This window comes from Teleopsis dalmanni, chromosome 2 (genome assembly GCF_002237135.1).
Source record: "Teleopsis dalmanni isolate 2A chromosome 2, ASM223713v2, whole genome shotgun sequence".
Lineage (NCBI taxonomy): Eukaryota > Metazoa > Arthropoda > Insecta > Diptera > Diopsidae > Teleopsis > Teleopsis dalmanni.
This window is the reverse complement of record NC_051847.1, coordinates 165,714,061-165,736,006: the sequence shown is the minus strand read 5'-3', so window position 1 is coordinate 165,736,006 and position 21,946 is coordinate 165,714,061. Positions and strand designations below refer to the sequence as shown.

Genomic DNA, 21,946 nt, shown 5'->3' with positions numbered 1-21,946 from the left:
GGTCCCATCATATCCCATTTATAAAGGTTTTACTCCTTTTCTTTTTTTCTTTTAATTTTTATTAGTTTATATAAAATTTTATTTTTTTATATACAAAAATTACTATATCTTCAACTCAATGATAAATAGTATGAGTATAGTTAGAAGTTAATCTATCAGCATTTATTCCATTAATTAATAATAAAAATAATTTAATGTCATCTGAAATTTGATATAAAGATATTTTTTAATTCAAGTCTTAAGATCACTTATTTTATTATTCTCAGTAATCCTAACTCTCAAAAATACTAAATTATTTAATCGTTTTTCTTCTTTAGTTACAAAAATAAGTGCTGACAATATTTTATATCTCAGAATTTTTTGAGAATAAAAATAAGGGTTCTATTTTAACTTTGGAAGTATATAAACAAGTTTAAAATCTTTTCCTCTCTATATGAAACATTGCTTCCCATTAATAATTGATATTTTTATTACACTTACTCATAATCTCGGTGTTATGAAATTAAAGAATTTTTAAATATTTATAAATAATTTGAAATAAATTATATTATATATATTTAAAATATTTAATTAACTTAAAATATTATATATAAAGCATATGTATAATACATAAAAAAAATTTATTAACTATATAATGAGATTGTCATCAATTACCATTCCCCATAGTCTTATGATATATTTAGACGATTTGACAAAAACAAATCTATAAAAATCAACCATTCAAATTAATTCAAATAATTAATTATAGAGAGGTTTCGAACAGAAGTGAATTGTAGCGACAAAATTTTTTATTTATTTTTAATTAATCGAATTTTTTGCTGACCATACAGCTATTTCATATATTGCCAAATACTCATCATCAGAAGTCTTAAAATTATTTCTTATACTAAATTAGCCGTAAATAATTTTTAAAGACTGCAAGTACCAAGGGTTGAACCCATTCTCTACAAAATTTAAAACTCAGACTCAATGTTCATTAGCCAATTGACCCAATTCCGTACGTGACTTTTCAAGTACGTTCAAACTATCGTCATAACTAGGCACAATAGATCTTTTAGGTCGCAGTGCACGATCCCTTACTCAATAATAATCGTCATAACTAACGTTAAAAACAAATTTAATAATTAATTATTTAGTATAATAATTTAAAAAAATAATCTCAATTAAACTCTAAAAGCGATTTATGGTATCGGTCTTTGATATCATAAATTCTTATTAATTGCTAAAGTAGGTAAGACATGGAAAATGCGCTCAAAACAAAGCAGGTATAGGCGGCTAGGGTAAATTATAATGACAGGGTTGGGCATCACAGATCACTTGAGCAATTAAACCAATAATAATAATAAATTATGATAATGATTATAATACTTGTAAGTATTTTTTATGCAATCAAATAAAAATCAAAAACTATCAAATTTAAACTATTAAAAATTATTAATATTAATACATAATTGTAAATTAAACAAATTGATTTATATGAGAAATGCTTATTTATATTACTTTATTATTATTAGACACCGGCTTAAACCTTAATTTTAATTATTACAAAATTTAATTAACTTAATTTATTTTAAAATAATTTAATTTTTTCTTAATTGTGTAAATACGAAAACTTCAATTATTAATAAATGTAATAAATGTAATTAATTATTTAATATTATTATATTAATATTACAGCATTAATATTAATTAATTACACACATCAAAATATATTATTTTTATTAGTAACTATTATTATACAACATATAACATTATATGATTAATAATAATTAATTACAGGATACACAATAGTAATTAGTAATTAATTAGATGTCAAGCCAAATCCATTGAGGAAGGATTTTCGTGTGCACATGATGTAGGTTTTCCATTTTAGGTAAAGGTTCACCCCATTTAAGATGCATGTTTAGTGCCGGTGTTGCAGGTGGAAGACTACGGCGACAATTATTTAATATTAAAACCGATGTCGTCATAGACCAAGCTTGAGCTGAAATTTTTGAATTCTGGCGTATATTCTCCAAAACTAATATTAATATTAATTAATTACATGTACTTATATTACAACATTAATACTAATTGATTATTTAATGTATAATAGTAATATAATAGAAATTAATATTAATAGAGATATCAGGCTAAGTACATTGAGGAAGAGTTTTCGTGTGCATGATGTAGTTTTCTCATTTTCGATGAAGGTTCACCCCATGAAAGATTCATGGTTGGTGCTGGTGTTGCAGCAGGAAGACTACGGCGACAGTTATTTGATATTAAAACCGATTTCGTCATAGATTCATCACTGAAATTGTTATTAGACCAAGTTTGAGCTGACATTTCTAGATCCTGGCGTATATTTTCTAAAACTGTACTGAAATTGCTCGAATCTGTTGAAGCTGAAGAGCATTGTGTGGATTGTGGAAAATTGGAGTTTTTGTCGAGATGGTCAAGTATTTCCGTAAGATCAGGTAATGTATGATCAAGAACTAAAATAGAATTCTGTGATTTCACTGACTTTGCATTCATTGTTGTTACTTGGTTGGAGTTAGTATGAAGTGATGATTTAACATTATGTGACTTAGTAAGTTGAGTAGTATTCATTGTAATAGATTGATTAGCAATTTGATCAAAATTTAATTGAATTTTTGGATCTTGAGAGTATGACATTAAACGTTGTACAATGCCTCTATGTGCATTTTGATCACTCGTTTGTTGGAATGTCTTCACTGTAGCTTTTTGTTCGATAGCATCGTGTATATCCTTTTTATATTTCATGCGTCGGTTTTGAAACCAAATTTTTATTTGACGTTCACATAAGTCAAGTCGACGTGCAATTTCGATTCTGCGAGTACGAGAAAGATACATATTTAATTTGAATTCTCTTTCTAATTCAAATACTTGTCTACTGGTGAATGCTGTTCGGGAACGTTTAGTTTTAGGTTTATTTTCATTCTCCTTGAGCTCATCAATTTGTTGAACTTTTTGTACTTGCTGTAGAGTATTATAGTGTGCTCCAGTATCCATGTTAATAAAATCTCTTGTGAATGATTGTTGATTAAAGCAATCTATCATCTGTAAGAATATTCAAATTAACAACAATCACAATCACTCTTTCAGTTTTTACTTACGTTATTTTCCCGACATCTGTTAGACATATCCGAATGTTGTTGTGATAAATATTGCATATTTTATATATTTATTTCTTTCCTTTTAATTCCAATTATTGTAATAATTATTCCAGTTTCGCTTAGAGATGTTTTAATTTTGAAATGAAGAATTGAAATGAAGAAATCACCAACAGAAATCTAGGTATTTATATTGGTCCTTGCTCCGACATAAAACACTGTCTTTTAACAGCGACTGTATTTGTTAGCAAACAAACACATAAAAGAAATTCATAAATCCTTTTAGTGATTCCTGTACTTTGTTCCGTTATAATAAAGGAAAATAGGCGCAGCTTAGACGAGTCAAACTAAACAATGGAGAAGGACATATTTAAATATCATCATGGCCGCATCACAATAAGTACAGAGTACCCATATTTCATTAACGGCTTTATGTTATTATCAGCTCCTTTACACTTCCACCACCACTTCAAGTAAATTCGCTCCTGTAAAAAAATTAAGCCATCAAATTGTATCGAACCGTCAAACGGACTGTCGGGCTATGTGAAACAAGACGGAACCAGCAAGTCGCGTCAGATGTATCGTATTACAAAACAAAACTAGATCTTATGAGGCTAGACAAGGCAGAAAATCGCAACGTCTAGTCAGGTAAACTGAAATATGAAATGCGTATAAAATACTGTCCGCGACCGTTTATTGTTCTACGCCATAAATTTTGCAAAAGTTTTAGCACCTGTTACCGCAGGATACGCGCCAACGCAACCTCTCTGCAAAGGCTCATGTCCAGACGGTGGAAAGTGAAAGGGCTTCTGACCTTTTTTGCACAAACCTACATATTAGTACGTATTATGTGCGACCGTGTTATTCCAACCGTAGGCATAAAATTTGGATGAAGAAAGGACAATAAGCTGTTGACCTTCGAACAAATTAAAAACTATTAGAAGGTACTTGAAACTGTTAAAAACTATATCACGTCTTTTTACTAAATTACTATAAATATTTTGACGACAGATTGCCGCGAGCATACAAAAAAGTACCTCTGAGTTTTCTTATCCTAGAAAACTGGTGAACGCCGCCCTTTAATTTTCATTTCCGTCGTACATGTTTTTTCGAATTTCAGCTCTCTATTGATAGAATTGCTTTTATATAAATACATTATTTTCAAGATAAAGTCTAAGCACTAGTTTTATATCAAATAAAATTTATAAAGAATTTGAAGTGGAATAAGCATCCGACAATACAAAACTTTAATTAGTAATGTCGCCATATTTTCATATTGAAGAAATTATGTTATTAAAGATATCATACTCTCTCCAATACTTTCCTCTGTGTTCTCGAAAACAAAGTTTTAGTTTTAGACACAGCTTTTTAGGGGGTTACATATTGAATCATTCGACACGTACTGAGAGTAATATTTTATTCATACCAATTGGCGCAAACAAGCCACTAATTTGGGTAGCTGGCTTGGACCTGGCCTAGGTTGACTTACGTCTGTAATTAATGTAACATTATATTAAATTATTTCGTATTTAAAATATTTATTGTATTGATTGATGTATATAGTTGAGATGGTATCGAATTAAATTTTATAAGAAGTTAGGCCTTTCGATGTTTGAATGGACCAGATAAAGATTTAATATCTAAGGTATATTCTCTTTATATAATATTTGTTATATATTACAAATTAAAAATAATAAGCAATTCATTATTAGAGTTACCACTCTAATTGTAAGAAAAAATCAGGGTAGTGTGGCGAAGTTAACATAAGATGGTGGCAGTAAGGAACGCTTTGGTGGACAATAAAATATATGAACTACATAAAGTAGATAGAATAATGATCAGGATTACAATTATATGTGCAGAATACTATTTCACCGAGACTATGCATCTTTTGGTATTTTTAATAGCCCGTATATAGTTTTGTATATCTGAATCCTAAACAATGACGCCTAAAAATTAAACATTTGAATATAAGTACACTTACTTACGCTTTAGTAGATAATTTTTTATATATGCAGTTTTATTAAAATTCCAATCAATCCTTAACAAAAAATACCAGACGTGCTTTTTAAACCGACCAATATTGTACAATTTTAATTTCAATATATTATAGTTGTATCAGAAGAATCCACTTATTCAAATATAATAATTATTATTAATATTAATTTAATAAACAATTAAAAACAAAAAACAAATAAACTTATAATAGACAAGTGTTCTTACTATAGGACAAGGCCTTAAGTTCCCGCCTTTTTCTGTTTTCTGTTTCTTTTAGCTTTTTCTATTTAAGCAGCTGACGAAGATAAAAAAAGTAATGAAGCACAAAAGGCACTATGTGAAAGTGTATACAATATAATATATCTCTGAAAGAGACAGTCTTAAAGTTTAAACGAAGCAAAAAAATTAATAACACAAACTATTTTCTACCTTCACATTCTAACGTGCCATATACCATAAAATATACTCTTTAGAATCTATTGGCCTCCGAGATCCTATAAGCTAAATCGTGTGCACTAGCAAACCGAAAGAGGGACACAGAAAATACACCCATGTTTTATTATTTTGAATAATAGTATCTTATATTTTGTATATAAATTATTAATTACACAATTATTACAAAAACACGATAACGTTAAACGATAAAAATTTGGCACTTTCAAAGTACGTCGGCCCTACTTACAGGGTCAAATGAATTTGTTTGTTTTTCACAACAACTTAACTAATCTAGACTTGTGGGTTTCCATTATTTGTTATTCTGAATTCATAAGATATTTAAATCCAGCGAAAAGCTTAGTGAAAGCCCAGACCATTAACAGACCATTAACATATTAAAATATTCAAACAATTTTCATTATCCAGTGGTTATATCAGATTTCAACAAAATTAGAAAGAATTACATTGTTAAAATACTAATCTCCAACTCGTCAGAGTGGCAGTAAATATAACAACTTCGGATAAAACTGCTTCTCTCAAATTCTTATTAGCTCAAGTCTAGCTAAGCCAGTGAGGTCGTTCTTGGCAAATCCTAATAAGCTAAAGCCTATTTAGAGTTGTGGTGTGACATTATTCTGCTCGAATACGAATTAACGCATGTCCTTAACCCAGTAATATTCGAATTCATTATTATGATTTGCTTGCGTCAGAGCTTTCATTCAACTTTCGTAGATCTGTTTCTACTGCAGTTAATTAATTACTATTTAGTTTATTTAATTAATTATTTAATAATAACTATTTAATATTCTCATTCCCTGCTGTTGGTTTTTCCCGCTTATTAATTTAGGGGCTTTTTTATTTCATAAGTGACCTAATGACTTCATTCTTTAATTGTATAATATTTTTTTCTCATCTATTTAAGTTATAATATACTTTTATATATATAAAGCGACGTTTCATTTTTACATACATTGTATTTCATTACTTTATTCATATTAATTTATTTGCATGCCTTTTTACAGTGTATTTTAATATTTATAGAGACACACATCTCTTCTTAAAATTGAGACATCACATAAACTATTTAAAAATCTCATTCATATTGTATAGGGTATTTCCCAATTTTATTTTAAAGTAGAACTGTAGTTTCATAGTAACATGGAGTATAGTAGCTACCTAAAAACCTAAATATCCTCGATAACAAACAAAAAGGTACATAGAAAATATTTTCCACTTAAGTTCATTCCGCATTCATTTCAATAAACAATATTAAAACTGTACATATAGGAACTATGTTTGTTATCTTATTAATTTTCTATTCATAAAATTTTTGGAAAATCCGAACGTTCCTTCCTTATAAAACTTTATACATGACCTGTGATAATAACCTTTTATTTCGCGAAATATTGAGATACACTTGTTAAAAGAAAAATGCATTGAATATTCATAAGGACTTTGCAAAAATATATATATGTTGACGGATTGAAAACATTACATTTTTGAGAGATTATATTATATCAAAGAAACATAGTTTCCTTTATAATTTCAACTATTTTAAATATAGACAATTGTTGTAATTACAATAATGAAAAATATAAAAAATTGAATTGATTATTGAAAATTCATTTTAATATAATATATATTAACAATATCACATAATTAACAATATATTATAGAAAAATAACTATAAGCTAAAAAACTTGCAGTGAATATGTATTTTTACATAAGTAACATACATAAATAATATATATAATTAAAATTACCAATTGAAAAATAAGCCCTAAATCAAACTTAAACATAATCTTAACAATTTATCAACTCTTAGTTCTATATAAAATAATTAAATTCTATATATAATTTTGTATAAAATTAACTATTATTAAAACTTAACATAAAAAATTTAAATTAATTATTGAAGAATTCAAATTAATGATTTTAAAATTTAATTTCATAAATTCAAAACTAAATATAAAATGTAAATATTTAGTATAAAATTTAAAAATTTAGTAAATTTAATATATATAAAAATTAAGTAAATTTAACAAATTTAAAAATTTAATACACATAATAAATTTAGTAAATTTAATGAATTTTAAAAATTTAAAAATTTAAAAAATTTTAAATTTATTTAATTTAAAAATTAAAAAATTTATCAAATTTTAATATTTAATATAACATTAGAAAATAAAATAAATTTAAAAATTTAATAAATTTGATATTAATATATTTAAAAATTTAATAAATATATAAAAATTAATAAATTTAAATATTTAATAAGTTTAAAAATGTAAAAACTATAATAAATTTAAAAATTTAACATAAAATTTTAAAATAAAATTAATTTAAAAATTTAATAAATTTGATATAAATAAATCTAAACATTTAATAAAATTTAATTTAAATTTAATAATTTAAATAATAATTTAATAATTTAATTTAAATTTAATAATTTAAAATTCAATAAATTTAAAAAATTTATATAAAAATCAAAAATTAAATTAAAAAATTTAACAAATTTGAGATTAATGCATCTAAAAATTTAATTATTTTAAAAATTTAAAAAAAAAATAAAATTTAAAAATATTTGAAAATTGAATTAATGAATTCTTATACATCACTCTGTTAAAATTATATTTCTCGTTTTGTAAATATGATATTGTCGATTAAAAACAAATTAGCATTTTTTTATTAAAAAAATGATTTGCTTAACTAAAGCTTGATCATTAAAAGAAACATTTTACTTGTATAATTTTATAAAATATTATATCTTTTGCTAAATAGTATTATATAAAATATAATTTATGGAAAGACGAACATTTTATAAAATATAAAAAATTAATTTCTTCACAAAATCATATAACAAACCAATTTACAATTTAATTACATACAAACAAGGTTTTCAAATCGTTTGAACATAATTACTGCATTCTTTTAAAATAAAATATTAACTGTTGATCTTACATAAATACAAAATACTTTATCTAAAAAAAATGTTTAATATATAAATTATAGCCCATTGGCCACAGAAATAATTGCCAATTTTTATGGGCCAAATAAAATCAGCAAACATTTTTGCAGCATAATTTAATATTAAATGTTTTTTTTTTTTGATATTACAATAAACTCTTAATAGTTATATACAAATATTATATTAAAATAAATCTTAAAATTTAATTTTATAAAATATGTATTTAATAAATAAAAATAATATAACTATATGGATATATAATAACTTAATAAAAATTATAATTAAAAAAATTATAAATACATTTTCAAAGCAAGGTTTTTAATATTTAAAAGAAATATCAGTGTTTGAACAATTAATTAAAATTGCTTGTATGCAAATTAATTAATGAAAACAATACGTGCGTACATTAGACATTTAATAAATTTAACATAAATTAACAATACGCGAATTGCTGGTTATAGGATGTATGACGGTGATTATTATTATTATACGATTGCATTATCGTATCCATCGTACAGTTATAATTCGATCCATGATTAGGCATAGGCAATCTGTTATACTTGAAAAATGCGCTACTACACTCATCCATAATATTAACTGCGCCACCAAAATTGCTACCTAAAGAAAGAACATCGTCACACAAATCGACATTGTTTGCAAGAAGCTAAAGCAAACGAAACAAAAATGCTGCATTTTAAAATTATTTAATAATAAATTAAAATTATAAATATTTCTTATGTGGGTTCACCTGTAACGTTGGAATACAAGATTCATTCATTTCGTCAGAAACCACGATGTGCTTGCTACCTGCGCCACTTACATGGTTCCTATCGTTGCTAAGACTGGAGTTTTCATCATTTAAAATTCTTAAGGACTCACAAAGTTCGGAGTTTGTTATCATTGTAGATGTTGCAAAATCCACATCTGTGTAAGAATATGGTTTAAGTGGACTCTTGAAACGACAATCAACACTTAACTTTGACGTGACAGTATACCCGCTACTGCTACCAACATTGTTTGCATCTTGTACTTTTATCTGAAACTCATATTTTTCATTTTGATGTTGATTGGGATATGTTGACTGTTGTTGTTTATGACTATGCTGATGTTGCTGTAGAGCCTTTACAGAGGGTGGTGGCGGGCAAAACTGTGCAACACTCAGTGTCGTCGCAGTTTCAGATGATGGAAAAACATGCGCATGTGTTAGAGGTGCAATTGTTATTGGAGTTGTAGCAGAGTTTATGATTTCGTTATTATAATAGGAATACGAGTTCTCATTATACGAGTCTATATTATTTCCTCTTCGTCTATTTGTGGTATCTGTTGGTACTGATATAACCACAGTACCATTATTTTTATGATCACTTAAAGACTGATTATTGGATTTTGCAGTTCTGTTGTTATTACTGCTACTTTGTGTATCTTTCGTACTAATAGACGACAAAGGTGAACATGGAAAATTGTAAGTATATAAAGATGACGAGGGACCCATATTTGTATTTGACTGCAGTTTATGTCGCCGTCTTCGATTTTTAAACCATGTTTTCACCTGAGGTTGCCCTATTGTTAGCTTATTCGATAACTCTGCCAAGCTTATTGTGGATAAGTATTTTGCACGCTGAAATTGTTGTTCTAGTTCTGCGATTTGTAATTTAGTGAAAACAGTTCGACTTCGTCGGGGTCGACGGATTGTTACCGTTTGCTTAACTTCATCTGCGATAGAGAATAAAAATTTCTTATTTCATTATGTATTGATTTTTAAATAATATTACCCTTTTTCAGTATTTGGCTGTGTTTACGAGAACGGAAATAATTGTTTATCGTACCAGTGCTATTTTTATCAAGCTGCAATATAAGAGCAAATTTATTAAATCAAGTAAGGAGCAAATAGGAACATAAAATTAGTTGCTTAATTATATGCATTAAAGTATAATATTATATATAACATATATTTTAATTTTTCTACACATTTTAATAAATAAAAAAATTATGTATATATTTTAATATGGATTGAAAAGGAAGGAATAAACGAAGTGCAGCTCAATAAGTCTCTCCGTGCTATGACAACAACAACAATAACAACAATAAATATCGAAATAATTTCAATCTCCACTGCACACATAACATAAACATTAAAAAATAGTCATATATATATTTCATATATTATAAATATTTAATTTGTTAATATGGAGTAAATTTATACCAAACGAAACGGAACCCGATGTTGTGACGGCAGTCGTGGGATCTGACCGTTTCCTTGTTGACACAATTCTTGATTCTGTCGTGTCATTTTCACACATCAGAAGCCCTTCTCTCCGCAACGGTTACATTTGAAATCAATGTCGAAATAGTTAAAAATAATATCGTGAAATCCCTTATTTTACAAATAAATTATTTCATTTTTATACTGAATAACAGTAACAATAAATTTAAGAGCTTTTAAGTACATATTTTCTTGTCGGCTTCGCGTATTTCTTACAAATTAAAGAACTACGAAAGCAGCAACAATTCTTATTGTTGCGATTTGCCTTTGGCCGTCATTCGTATTTAAAATGCAAAATCCGTTAAATAACATGAACGCAGCTTCGTAAAGCGTTCGGAAAATTCATATTTTTTTATTCTTTTAATATGTCGAAAGTCAAGTGAAGTAAAATTATAATTTAAATAATATTTTGAAATGGTCTTTATTCAAAGTTCTAAGATGTTGTTTAACATCCTAATACCATGAAACCGTAAGCCTTCATGGCTGGAAATATTAAGGTTGGAGTATTAAGGCTGGAGTATTAAGGTTGTAATAGACCTAAAGTAATTTATGTAAATAAATTTCTACAAATAATTTCATACAATCTACAAATAAAGTTATTTATGTTTTTATGATAGAAACGTTGCAAATAAGCTATCTTGAAAGTTTGATTATATTTGTTAATAATTATTAAATAGTCTGAAGGGCACAAATCCATTTTTCCAGAAACACTAGTTTACAATTTAGTGGTACGTAAGTTATCCATTATTTTCATATGTTCTACAAATTTGTAAGAAATTTTTTGCTTCTTAAAAGAATTTTTATTGATACCAAAATCAGGGCACAGCAAAACTTCAATAACTAAAAAATTGTATTAGGTGGTACACGCTTATAAAAAGATGCGTCATAGCTGGTCTAAGGCTTTATTGTCACTAATTATACTGAATTAACACGAGAGTTTGAGATTGTAATTTTAGTTGTCATTTCAAATCATTCTTGATTTCGAAAACAAGTTCAAATCAATAAGATTTGTATGAGGGTATGGGTAGTTGAAAATGGAATCAAATCGTATTTTCAATAAAATCCAATTGATTTTAACTTGGTTAGTTCACCGTAGTACCGTGTAGTACAAATATGTACTCTTCTGTGTAGTTTTAAAGAATGAATGAAATTTTCATACAAAATTTAGTAGTTGAAAAGTGTGGAGATATTATAAACCTAACAATCAAATTACAATGCTACGTCGTGTCAATCGATATTTTTGTACTTTGACTTCAGACGTCAATTTAAAATTTTTGACAGCTTAACTTATAAACAATTCTTTCGTGTGAAACCAATATTTGTCTTAATTTTCGTGGAGTATTACTCTTAAGTAACGTAAAGTGTATGCAATGAATAGGAATTATTATAATATATTAATAAATTGCAAATAAAAAAAATCATTAATATATAATAATATTAACATTATTTTTAAATTTTCAAATCTAAACTTAATGTTAATTATATTATCCGAACACATCAACCCTCAAACATTGACATCTAGTAGTGAAGTTTATTTAACATCGATATGTCATTTCTATTGACATGTTAAAATTTCTTTTTATATATCTATAACACTGTAAATATATTTTGAACTATATAAAGTTTCTATAACTTTTTGTAACCCAATTATTTTATATTTTTATAATGAAATCTTCATCTTCAATGATGGAAAAAAAATATCGTGATTTAAAACATGCATTGAATGGTATGGCAGCGACACCTACCTATCAAATTTTGTGAATTTACCTCATGTCACAACCAAATAAAGTAACAAACGTAACAAATTAATGTTAATATGTTGAATGGAGCAAAGACCGTAGATTTTGAGGACGCTAATACCGTAATAGTACGGTCTTCAAATAGTACAGAAAAGTTATGTTGCGTACGATACGCGAGGTATTGGCAAAATTTTGTGCCAAACATTCAAATGAATATTTTTGACTTTTGTTGCTTATTTTTCAATAATCAAATAATCAATAATCAATCAATGAAAACTCTTCTTAATGATACTCAAATTGGCTTAACAGCTGTATATAAAGTATTGCGTTGCTATTTTTTAAGTTGACATATTTGGCTGATATGACTTTTTCATTTGACGAGTATTTTTCAGACAACAAAAAATATTCACTAATTCTAAGACTTAGTGAATAAAATATGATTCATCTTTTTAAAATGGCATTCGTGAATGTTTTTAGTGTCAACAATTAGTTTATTGCCTAAGCCAGTTCATTTTCTTGATTAAACAAAACATTTAAAATGAATACGAGAATTTATCCAATAATGTCTCGTAGCTTGTACAAGTATAGGGTAATTGTGAGACCCTATACGAGGTAGTCAATCAATAATCCCATACTAATTATTAATTTTAACCGCTGTTCCTTAACCTCTCGTTTAATACTTTATAAACGTTCATTTTTTCTATTTTATAAGAGCAATCAATCACGTCCAGTCGTTTGTTTTCAAACTCACTATTGCTAAAGTGATAACATAATCTTCGAACTGTAACTAACTAATTCAGATAGCCTCTTTGGGGTTGTTATTTGAAAGTAGTATCAAATCTGTACTTAATTGTAGATCATTGAAAAATCTATAAATACTGACAATTCCTCACCTTAGCTATGCTGTAAACCTCCAGACGCAATGTTTGAGCCAAATGCTGTTTGAGGTTGAAGTGACTTCAATGACTTGGAGATCGTTTCTTTAATGGACTACCAGAGATAAAGAACATGGATTTATCCGAACTCATTAGCTTTATATGGAAAACTGTTTGGATTGGAAATAATAATAAATGAAGATAGCAAAGGTTAGTATAGTTTTTCTCTTCTATGGGATCGCAATATGCAATATGAACGTTGAACGCTGATAAACATGCATATTTGTAGCTTGATAATAATTTAAAGATATTAACAATTTTGATTCATCTACTGTTGCTTTCGATTTTTATATGTTCTGTGCAGCATAGCTGTCTGGCATAAAATTGTACTCAAATAAAGAAGAAAAACAAGAAAATGGAATGCCTACTCTGCTTGAAGACGAATTAGATTTTAGTCAGATTATTCACATTAATACAGTCAATTAGTTTGATCTGGGTAAGGAGGCGTTTACAGGACCGTGCATTCTTACCACCGACTGATATCAGGATCTTCTCAACAGCTGATATTCTTGCTTTTATTCGAATGACGGAATGTCTGCTATTTAGCTAGCCTGGCTTAAAAGCACAAAAGATCAAACAAAGTGCTTTGTTCCTCTGTTCTTATTTTATTCTATTATACCTTATAAAATCAGGAATTCTACAGTAACGTAAATTGATAATGATGGTTGATTTTGAGTTTCAAATTTGGCAGGACACGAATTTAAACCTAAGTATCTGCAAGTACTTAGTTTCAAAAAATTAATTAAATATAAGAAATAATTCTGATGATGATGGGTATTTAGCAAAAACTCAATTAATTAAAAATAAACACAAATTTTGTTGTTACTATTCGCTACTGTTCGAACCCTCTCTTTTAAAATTTTGTAAAATAATTTTGCAATGGTTTTAAAAAGGGAAAACAGTTTATTTAGTTGTACGACGTCAATGGAATCTTGAAAGGAGACCTATACAACTTACATCTACAAGAGCTACTATATATTAACTGCCAGAGATTGACAGAAATATTACTTAAAGATACTTAAGTAGTGTTTTCTTCCTTTTATATTGTGAGTTCATTCTCGATATACCAACTCTCTCTACTTAAAACAATATTTCTCATTAGTATTTATTCTATTTTATTCTATTCTATTTTTCCTCTTATATTGACTACTTACCGGAATATTACAAAAACAAAAATTATGAGTATCTTTCCCATTAACCGAATTACTAACACTAATGCGAAGCAAAATGCGGTTTCCTACTGAACTTCTATTTTATCTCTTCTGCCTGTACAATCTGTGAAACTACAGATATCAGATATTTGAATGGAGAGCATAAATTCATAAAGCAAGACTGAATATTTATATACAATAGTCGTACAATAAAATCATAAAATATAGGAATAAGCGTTTGCTTTCAATTGAAGCAACCCTACCGCAAACAAGCACATCACTGAAGTCTCACCAACAACAGAACATAACAGAAACAGGATTCAAGTAATAAATTACAAAATTTGACATTTTCAGTTTCAGATCCGTTTTCGGTCGCTTTGGGTGCTACTATCCTGATGCTTCGACTGCTTCAATTGCTTCTACAGCTTTCATTGCTGCTATTGCTGGCATTACCACTGCCAGCGCCAGTGCCAGTACCACTGCCATTGCAACTACTTTCTCATGGCCATCATGACATGACACTATTCAACGATATTCAACAAAGCAATAAGGACGACGATGCACTAAAAGGATATCATAACGCAAAACGCATGCTGGCTGCATGGCCAGTTTTTCGGTTTCTCATCGTTTTTGGCTGCAGTTTGCCATTTGGCAGTTGGAATACTCGCATTTGTTGTTGCTGGAATTCATTACACCAGCCAAGTGAATAGGACTCTCCTGCACTCTCCTAGTGGTGCAGCAGTGATAGTTAACTTTAAATTTATTATTTTGCACACGATTTATATCAGATTTTAATTCAAAATTTATTCTTTATTTCATTTTTAATTTTTTAGTTTTTCTGTTTTTCTCCTATTAAACTTTGAGTTCACTTTTGTTGATTTATTTAATTTTAATTTATTTAATTTCAACGTTTGTAACCAAATAAAAAATATTTAAAAATTTGTTTTAGTTGATAGTTGAGCCACATGTCACATGCATTCCATCTTCCATCTGGTTAGGAACTATTATCACCCGCTGCGCGAAAGAGTGGAAGAATTAAGGAAAGCAATCAATCATTAGTGCTGCAATTGTCGTTTGTTGTTTTTCTAAAACAAAACTGAGATGATTGTAGTGTATGTGAAGAGGTATCACTATGACGATCTTAAATAAGCGATCTGAAACCCAATTGGAACTCTTTTAGATGTTGCCTTTGTCGCAGTGATATTCATTTCAAATGATTTATACTTAAATGTTGTAATATATATATTTTAAAAACCTGATTTTAAATTCCTATAAGTTTTCTGAAATATGTAATATATATAACAGTTTATAGTGGGGTCTAAGACAGAGAGAATACTCTAGAACCTTACTAACTACAGTGCACTAAGTAAACTCAAAGACCAGATCAAAGTCCTCTAAACGTTGTGATTATTGTCCGATCTCAGCAAATTTAGCTTAGCATACAGTCGTCAATTTCTAGAAAAATATCGCAACTATAATATTATATATAAATAATTACTGGGTACTCTTCATTATAACATAATGCGTTATAACAAAACAATATAATAAAATTTTTTGCAGGAATTATCGTCATGGTAAACATATATATTGAATAAGTAAATAACATATATTTTAATCTAGCCTAAATGAATTCTAGCATTTACCATTTTCGTAGGAAACCTGTTTTGTAAAATTTGTAAAGAAAATTGATTACAACCAATTTTTCTTGGAATAATATGTGGAATCCAGTGGTCGAGTATTAAAACTAAATTAAAAAATTAAACCAAGCTAACAAGTGGAACTTATATATCGAGTTTTAAAATTAAATAAAAATTACCAAAAAAAAACTATTTTAATTTATGTATTTATTATTTAATTTAAATTAATTTTTTTTATATGCTATTTAATTTTAATTTAATTTTAATTTAAAAAATATTTATTATTTTATTTATTTTGTTAACAAGTTCAAGATATGGATTGTTTCTGATTTTTATTTTCAGAAACTATCGAAAAACAAAAAAAATAACCTTTAGATGTGCTCACGTTTCGGCCATCGAAATTTTACATTCAGGAAGGGTAGAAGGGGCGGGGCTTATTACTTTATAAATCCTTTTTTAATTGCAAAATATAAAATCGGACATAGTGTTATTAGAGGGAGAGGCCTTCGTCTTATAAGTTTACTTCAGTTCCCTTGAACAGTTAACAAAACTTAATTACAAGATTAAAAACCCATATATTATGTATCTGTTTTCTATAGTTTAGTGCATTTCTAAGCATTTTAATTACTTAAGTTAGCAGAAAACATTATTGTATAAACTAATGAAATCCATTACTACTTAATGCGAGGATATAACTAAAATATATGAATATAAATTCTTAATATATGTGTAAAAGCTATTATATTAATTTCTATAAACAATTCACTTCCACAAATAAATTTAGTATCCCTAAAAATATACGAAATCACACTTGAAGAATTACAATTGTCAATAATTGCTACTATTTACTATTACCTACTCAATAGTTAATGGGGATGCAGAGCTCTTTCTAGACAGACAAAATTTGCGCTCTATATGTTGCTCATTCTACCTATACGTCAGTACAGCGGAAAAGCATGGACGTTAAGACAGAATGATGAAGCTGCACTGGGAGTTCTTCGTAAGTTCTTTAAACCTCTACGAGTTGACAAAAACTACCCCATTCAAATAAATCACGTGCTATATGAACTGTACCACGACACTGATATAATTTAGCGCAATAACATCCAAGTGCTTCGCTGGCTTTGTCATGTTGTGAAAATGAATGACAATGCCCTTACGAAAAACGTATTTTAAGCAGAAATTGGAGATAGAAGGTGTAGAGGTAGACGTATCACCGGTGAAGTACTCAACTTAAAGAAGCATTAACCGCATTTTTAGAAGATGCTCCGTTGAAAATGGTACTTGAAGAGCCATTTGAAGAAGAGTAGAGGTGGATCGTGTTCACTTTGTGGAAGCAACGCATTCGTGGACGATGTTTTATTGAAAATGATATTTACAGCAGTTAGAGAAAATCGGCACAGAAGTAGACCGTGGCTTTGGTGGAGTGATAAAGTTGAAAAAGCTCTATCTACACTTGAGACTGGCGAGACTGGAGCAGGGGTTAACGCAGCAAAAGTGCCTGGAGAAATATACTGCGTAAGGAAAAAACCCGATAACGTTTTGTAATTACTTTATTTTTTTATTAAATGAATATTAATCATATGAACTTAAACTTTATAAGTTTTAAGCCCGCCATGTCATATCTTAGTTATTTAGTTATAAAAAGAATGATTGAAAATCATTATGGTTATAAGGCAATATCACTAATTGATTGTTTCTTGTTTAACATACATTAAGACCGAAAAGTTTTCGGAAATTCTCATTTAAAATTCGCGCGCTGTATATTTTTCGATATTTTAAGTTTATGTAGTTTGGCAGCACTGTCCTTAATTACTATGCCAAAAATGAGCGCGATCTGTCAGACAGTTCGTTTACGGCAGCTGTTGAAACCAGTTCACCTCAGTAGGGCGTTGCGAAAAAAACAATGGAAAAAAATATTGAACAAAGAGTTTGCATCAAATTTTGTGTTTCGAACGAAATTTCGTGTGCAGAATCGTTGCGAATGCTACAAAAGGCTTATGGGGAATCAGTTTTATCGAAAACTCAAGTTTATGAGTGGTACAAAGCCTTCCAGGACGGTCGTACGACCGTCGAAGACATTTCGCAACGCACTACTGAGGTGAACTGGTTTCAACAGCTGCCGTAAACGAACTGTCTGACAGATCGAGCTCATTTTTGGCATAGTAATTAAGGACAGTGCTGCCAAACTACATAAACTTAAAATATCGAAAAATATACAGCGCGCGAATTTTAAATGAGAATTTCCGAAAACTTTTCAGTCTTAATGTATGTATGTTTGCTGGAATATCAACTTTAACAAAAGTTCTTAGTGATTTTTCTTAGTGGAAGACTTTAACAACTCAAAAGTTGTGTTTGTAAACATGTCAGGCATTGCTTCGCACAAGCATACGATAGCTTTGTTTGACCTTGCAAATAAATACTTTTTTATGTTGTACACAAGAATACAACCCTGAAGTTATATGCGAAAATTGACAGGCTATCCTTCTTACCACTATCTAATCTTAGTGTAATTACTCTCCGCATGGGGAAGTACGCAGATCTTAGATCAATCACTGAATAATCATGAAGCTTATAGGCAATACATAAATTAATCAATGAGATTGGTGGGACCCTGTAGTACCCCCAGCTATCAAAGAGTAAAACTGCCCAGTTGCGCTGACTGGAAAAAAAGGATCAACATATACAAGAATACAATATATATACTTGATAAATATAAAGTGTACAGTAAATGCATTGTATAGTATATAAGAAAGTTTTTATATACAATACGAGTATACATATATGATTTCTTTAGCAATATATAAGAAAGGAAGTATTTGTACTGAGCTTTAAAGCAAATGGTATTACAATAACAATTGTGCTTAGAGTGCTACCGCCTGGATAGTCGTGGTTTTATCCATAAACATTTTAATTAATAACCAAAAATACAACTGTGCTTTTATCAGTAAAAATAATAGTGAATTATTTGTTAAATTTTTGTTTTAACCTATGGAATTATTAAATTACACTGGAATTATTCGTACATAAATGCCGCCGCACACTAAATCTCACACTTGGGCACATACATCATTTGAAAATTTTCCTACTGGGAATAAAATTCTAACAATGCTTTGTTACAGAGTTTTCAATGCTGGTTCTGTTGTTGGGATATTCCGAACGCACATTTCCTCTCTGCTACCTAAAAACGGTACGTCAAGTCATAAATCAAACTTTCAGGGTTACTTAGGTCAATATGTGTTTAAAATCAAAAAAATTTCCCAATTGCTGTGTGGAAACATTCAATTTCAGTCGAAAGCGGTGCAGGACTACTGCGAAACACTTAAAAATTCCGTGTGGAAATTTCGTTTTCCCAAAAAAGTACAACAAAAACTAAAGAATTTAAAGTGCTTGCGAAAAATAGAAGCAGAAGTATGGAGTGAAGAAATAAAAACTGAGAATAAAAAATTAAAAAAAAATGCTTACAACGTTTTTAGAGAATCAAAATAAAAAATAAAAACAAAACGAAACGAAATTAAGCAAAATAATCAAAACAAGTTCAATTGCTTTAGCGCGTCGGCAAATCATCTCCTCCAGCTTTGTCATATCTGCAGAGGCTCCACCACACACAGCACAACACAACAGCCGAACTGTTTAACTGTGGGCTTTGTTGTTATTGTTGTTGGTGTTTTGTTTTGAGTCATAGGAAGAACAACAACAGCAGCAGCAGCAGCAGCAGCAGTAGAAGCAGCGAAAGTGAAATTCATTGATAAGAAAACAAATATAAATAATAACTAATAAATTATGAGAACATATTAAGTAGATGTAAGTATGTGCGTGTGTGTACGTGATGCACGTAATGTAAATATGTTATAAATATGTTTTCCTGTTCGTATGTACATATGTAGAGAGGGCAACATATTTACTGCTGCATATCTTGTAGGTGCGTGTGGTTGTGTGTGTGAACGTTGCGGGTGTCCAAATAAATCGTCTCGTCGTTCGGCAGCGTACAGGCATAAATAAATTGTTGTGTTGTTTTTGTTAACGACGAAAGCAACGCTTGATCGGGCAACTGGGAAGAATTGAGTGCTCAGTCGGTGCAGATCGGTCGCAAGTTCAAGTATAATTCTGAGTTGGATTAAAATTTCAAATTTGGCGTTCAAACGTTCAATCGCTCAATCGTTCAAACGTTCAATCGCTCATTCGTTCAATTCTATAATTAAGTAAACAAATTAATTGAAGGAACAAAGCAAATAACAATGCAAGTGTACTTTTTGTTTTGTGCAGCGATTTGCTGCTTATTAAACGTCAATGTGGCGTCTGCTGCCACTCCTACTATTAGTGACATAACGCGAGATATAGTGGCCAGTATTGGAGATAATGTGGTCTTTAATTGTACCGTTGAAAATGTCGGAAAGATGTCTGTTAGTTGGGCGAAATATACAAGTGAATCGAGTTCTGGGTCTGTTGTGCTTTCGATGCGTTCGATACTCAGTTTAAGCGATCCACGTTACTCGATTACTGAAACAAAAGACGATAAGAAAGACAGTGCTACATATTCATTTGAGATAGCAAAAATAGAGGCCAGTGACATGGGTACATACGAATGTCAAGTGATAGTCTCGGCTGCAGATAAGGTAACGAAAAAAATGAATTTGTCTATTAAACATCCGCCAGTGATTTCAGAAGAACGTACACCAAAAACAACTTTGGTCACTGAAGGACAAAATTTAGAAGTCAGTTGCTATGCAAATGGTTTTCCACCACCAACAATCTCATGGAGTCGTGAAGATAATGCTATTATGCCGGCCGGTGGTCATACACAAGCTGGTCCTACATTACGTATTAAGGAAGCGCATCGTTTAGATCGCGGCGGTTATTATTGTATTGCTGATAATGGTGTCGGTGAACCCGATAAGCGTTTGATACGTGTTGAAGTTGAATTTCGACCACAGATTGCTGTTCAACGCCCCAAAGTCGCACAAGTGCTGTCACATGTCGCTGAATTGGAGTGCAATGTGCAGGGTTATCCAGCACCTGCTGTAGTCTGGTTTAGAAATGGCGTCAAGTTGCAGACGGACTCACGTCATCAAATTGCTAACACTGCTTCTTCGCATGAGACCACAACGTCGGTTTTGCGTATTGCCAGCGTTTCGGATGATGATTTCGGTGATTACTTCTGTAATGCAACTAATAAGTTGGGTCATGCCGATGCTCGCCTACATCTTTTCCAGCCCGTCATACCAGTTCCATCGTCACATTGAAGTTTTCTATATTGAACATAAATCTTAAATCATAAATTCTCGAAATAAGATTTTCTTTTTAAGTATTGGCTTGAGTATTTGTGCTAATTTTGTATTTTTTTCACATTTTTAATTGTTTTTTTTTTTTTTGTTGTTTGAATTTTTTGCAATTTTGATAAACATTTTTTAGTAAATAAGCGTTTCATATACACTCACTGACTGATCAATTTCAGCACAAAAGACTAAAAATGTATTTTTGGATAAGTTTTTGCTTTCTTTGTCATATTTGCTTTTATTAAATAAAATTTGATTCAATTAATTTGTGTCTTGAGAATTTGCAGAACTCGTCATAATCAACAGAAACCAGTGACAAAAATTTTAAGAATGAAAATTCGAAAAGTTGAATAGAAGATAGAGTGAGCTTTGAGACACCTAGTAACTAGAATTTGAAATAAACGGCATAAATGAAGCTTCCGTCATTG

General features: G+C 29.4%; 3 protein-coding genes across 6 annotated transcripts; 1 reads left to right on the top strand and 2 right to left on the bottom strand.

Annotated features, from left to right (window-relative positions):
• Window positions 1–1,751: 1,751 nt before the first annotated feature.
• On the bottom strand, window positions 1,752–5,424 carry LOC119683572 (protein zerknuellt 1-like). 3 transcript variants are annotated; one of them, XM_038097331.1, is made up of 3 exons: window positions 5,340–5,424; window positions 3,120–3,601; window positions 1,752–3,063 (listed from the first exon to the last, which is right to left on the bottom strand). In XM_038097331.1, exons 2-3 carry the CDS (start codon window positions 3,174–3,176, stop codon window positions 2,128–2,130), a joined length of 993 nt encoding a protein of 330 aa, XP_037953259.1. In that variant the 5' UTR covers window positions 3,177–3,601; window positions 5,340–5,424; the 3' UTR covers window positions 1,752–2,127. The 3 variants fall into 3 exon arrangements, with proteins under 3 accessions (XP_037953259.1, XP_037953257.1, XP_037953258.1); XM_038097329.1 differs by lacking the exon at window positions 5,340–5,424 and adding an exon at window positions 5,101–5,262; XM_038097330.1 differs by lacking the exon at window positions 5,340–5,424 and adding an exon at window positions 5,105–5,247.
• A 3,464-nt stretch (window positions 5,425–8,888) lies between these two features.
• On the bottom strand, window positions 8,889–10,953 carry LOC119686123 (homeotic protein bicoid-like). Of its 2 annotated transcripts, none has more exons than XM_038100597.1 (4): window positions 10,721–10,953; window positions 10,290–10,362; window positions 9,266–10,230; window positions 8,889–9,181 (listed from the first exon to the last, which is right to left on the bottom strand). In XM_038100597.1, exons 1-4 carry the CDS (start codon window positions 10,805–10,807, stop codon window positions 8,951–8,953), a joined length of 1,356 nt encoding a protein of 451 aa, XP_037956525.1. In that variant the 5' UTR covers window positions 10,808–10,953; the 3' UTR covers window positions 8,889–8,950. The 2 variants fall into 2 exon arrangements, with proteins under 2 accessions (XP_037956525.1, XP_037956526.1); XM_038100598.1 differs by having other exon boundaries at window positions 9,047–9,204.
• An 8,799-nt stretch (window positions 10,954–19,752) lies between these two features.
• On the top strand, window positions 19,753–21,728 carry LOC119685140 (protein amalgam-like). The gene has a single exon (XM_038099348.1). The coding sequence runs from the start codon at window positions 20,481–20,483 to the stop codon at window positions 21,483–21,485; it is 1,005 nt and encodes a 334-aa protein (XP_037955276.1). The 5' UTR covers window positions 19,753–20,480; the 3' UTR covers window positions 21,486–21,728.
• Window positions 21,729–21,946: the final 218 nt, after the last annotated feature.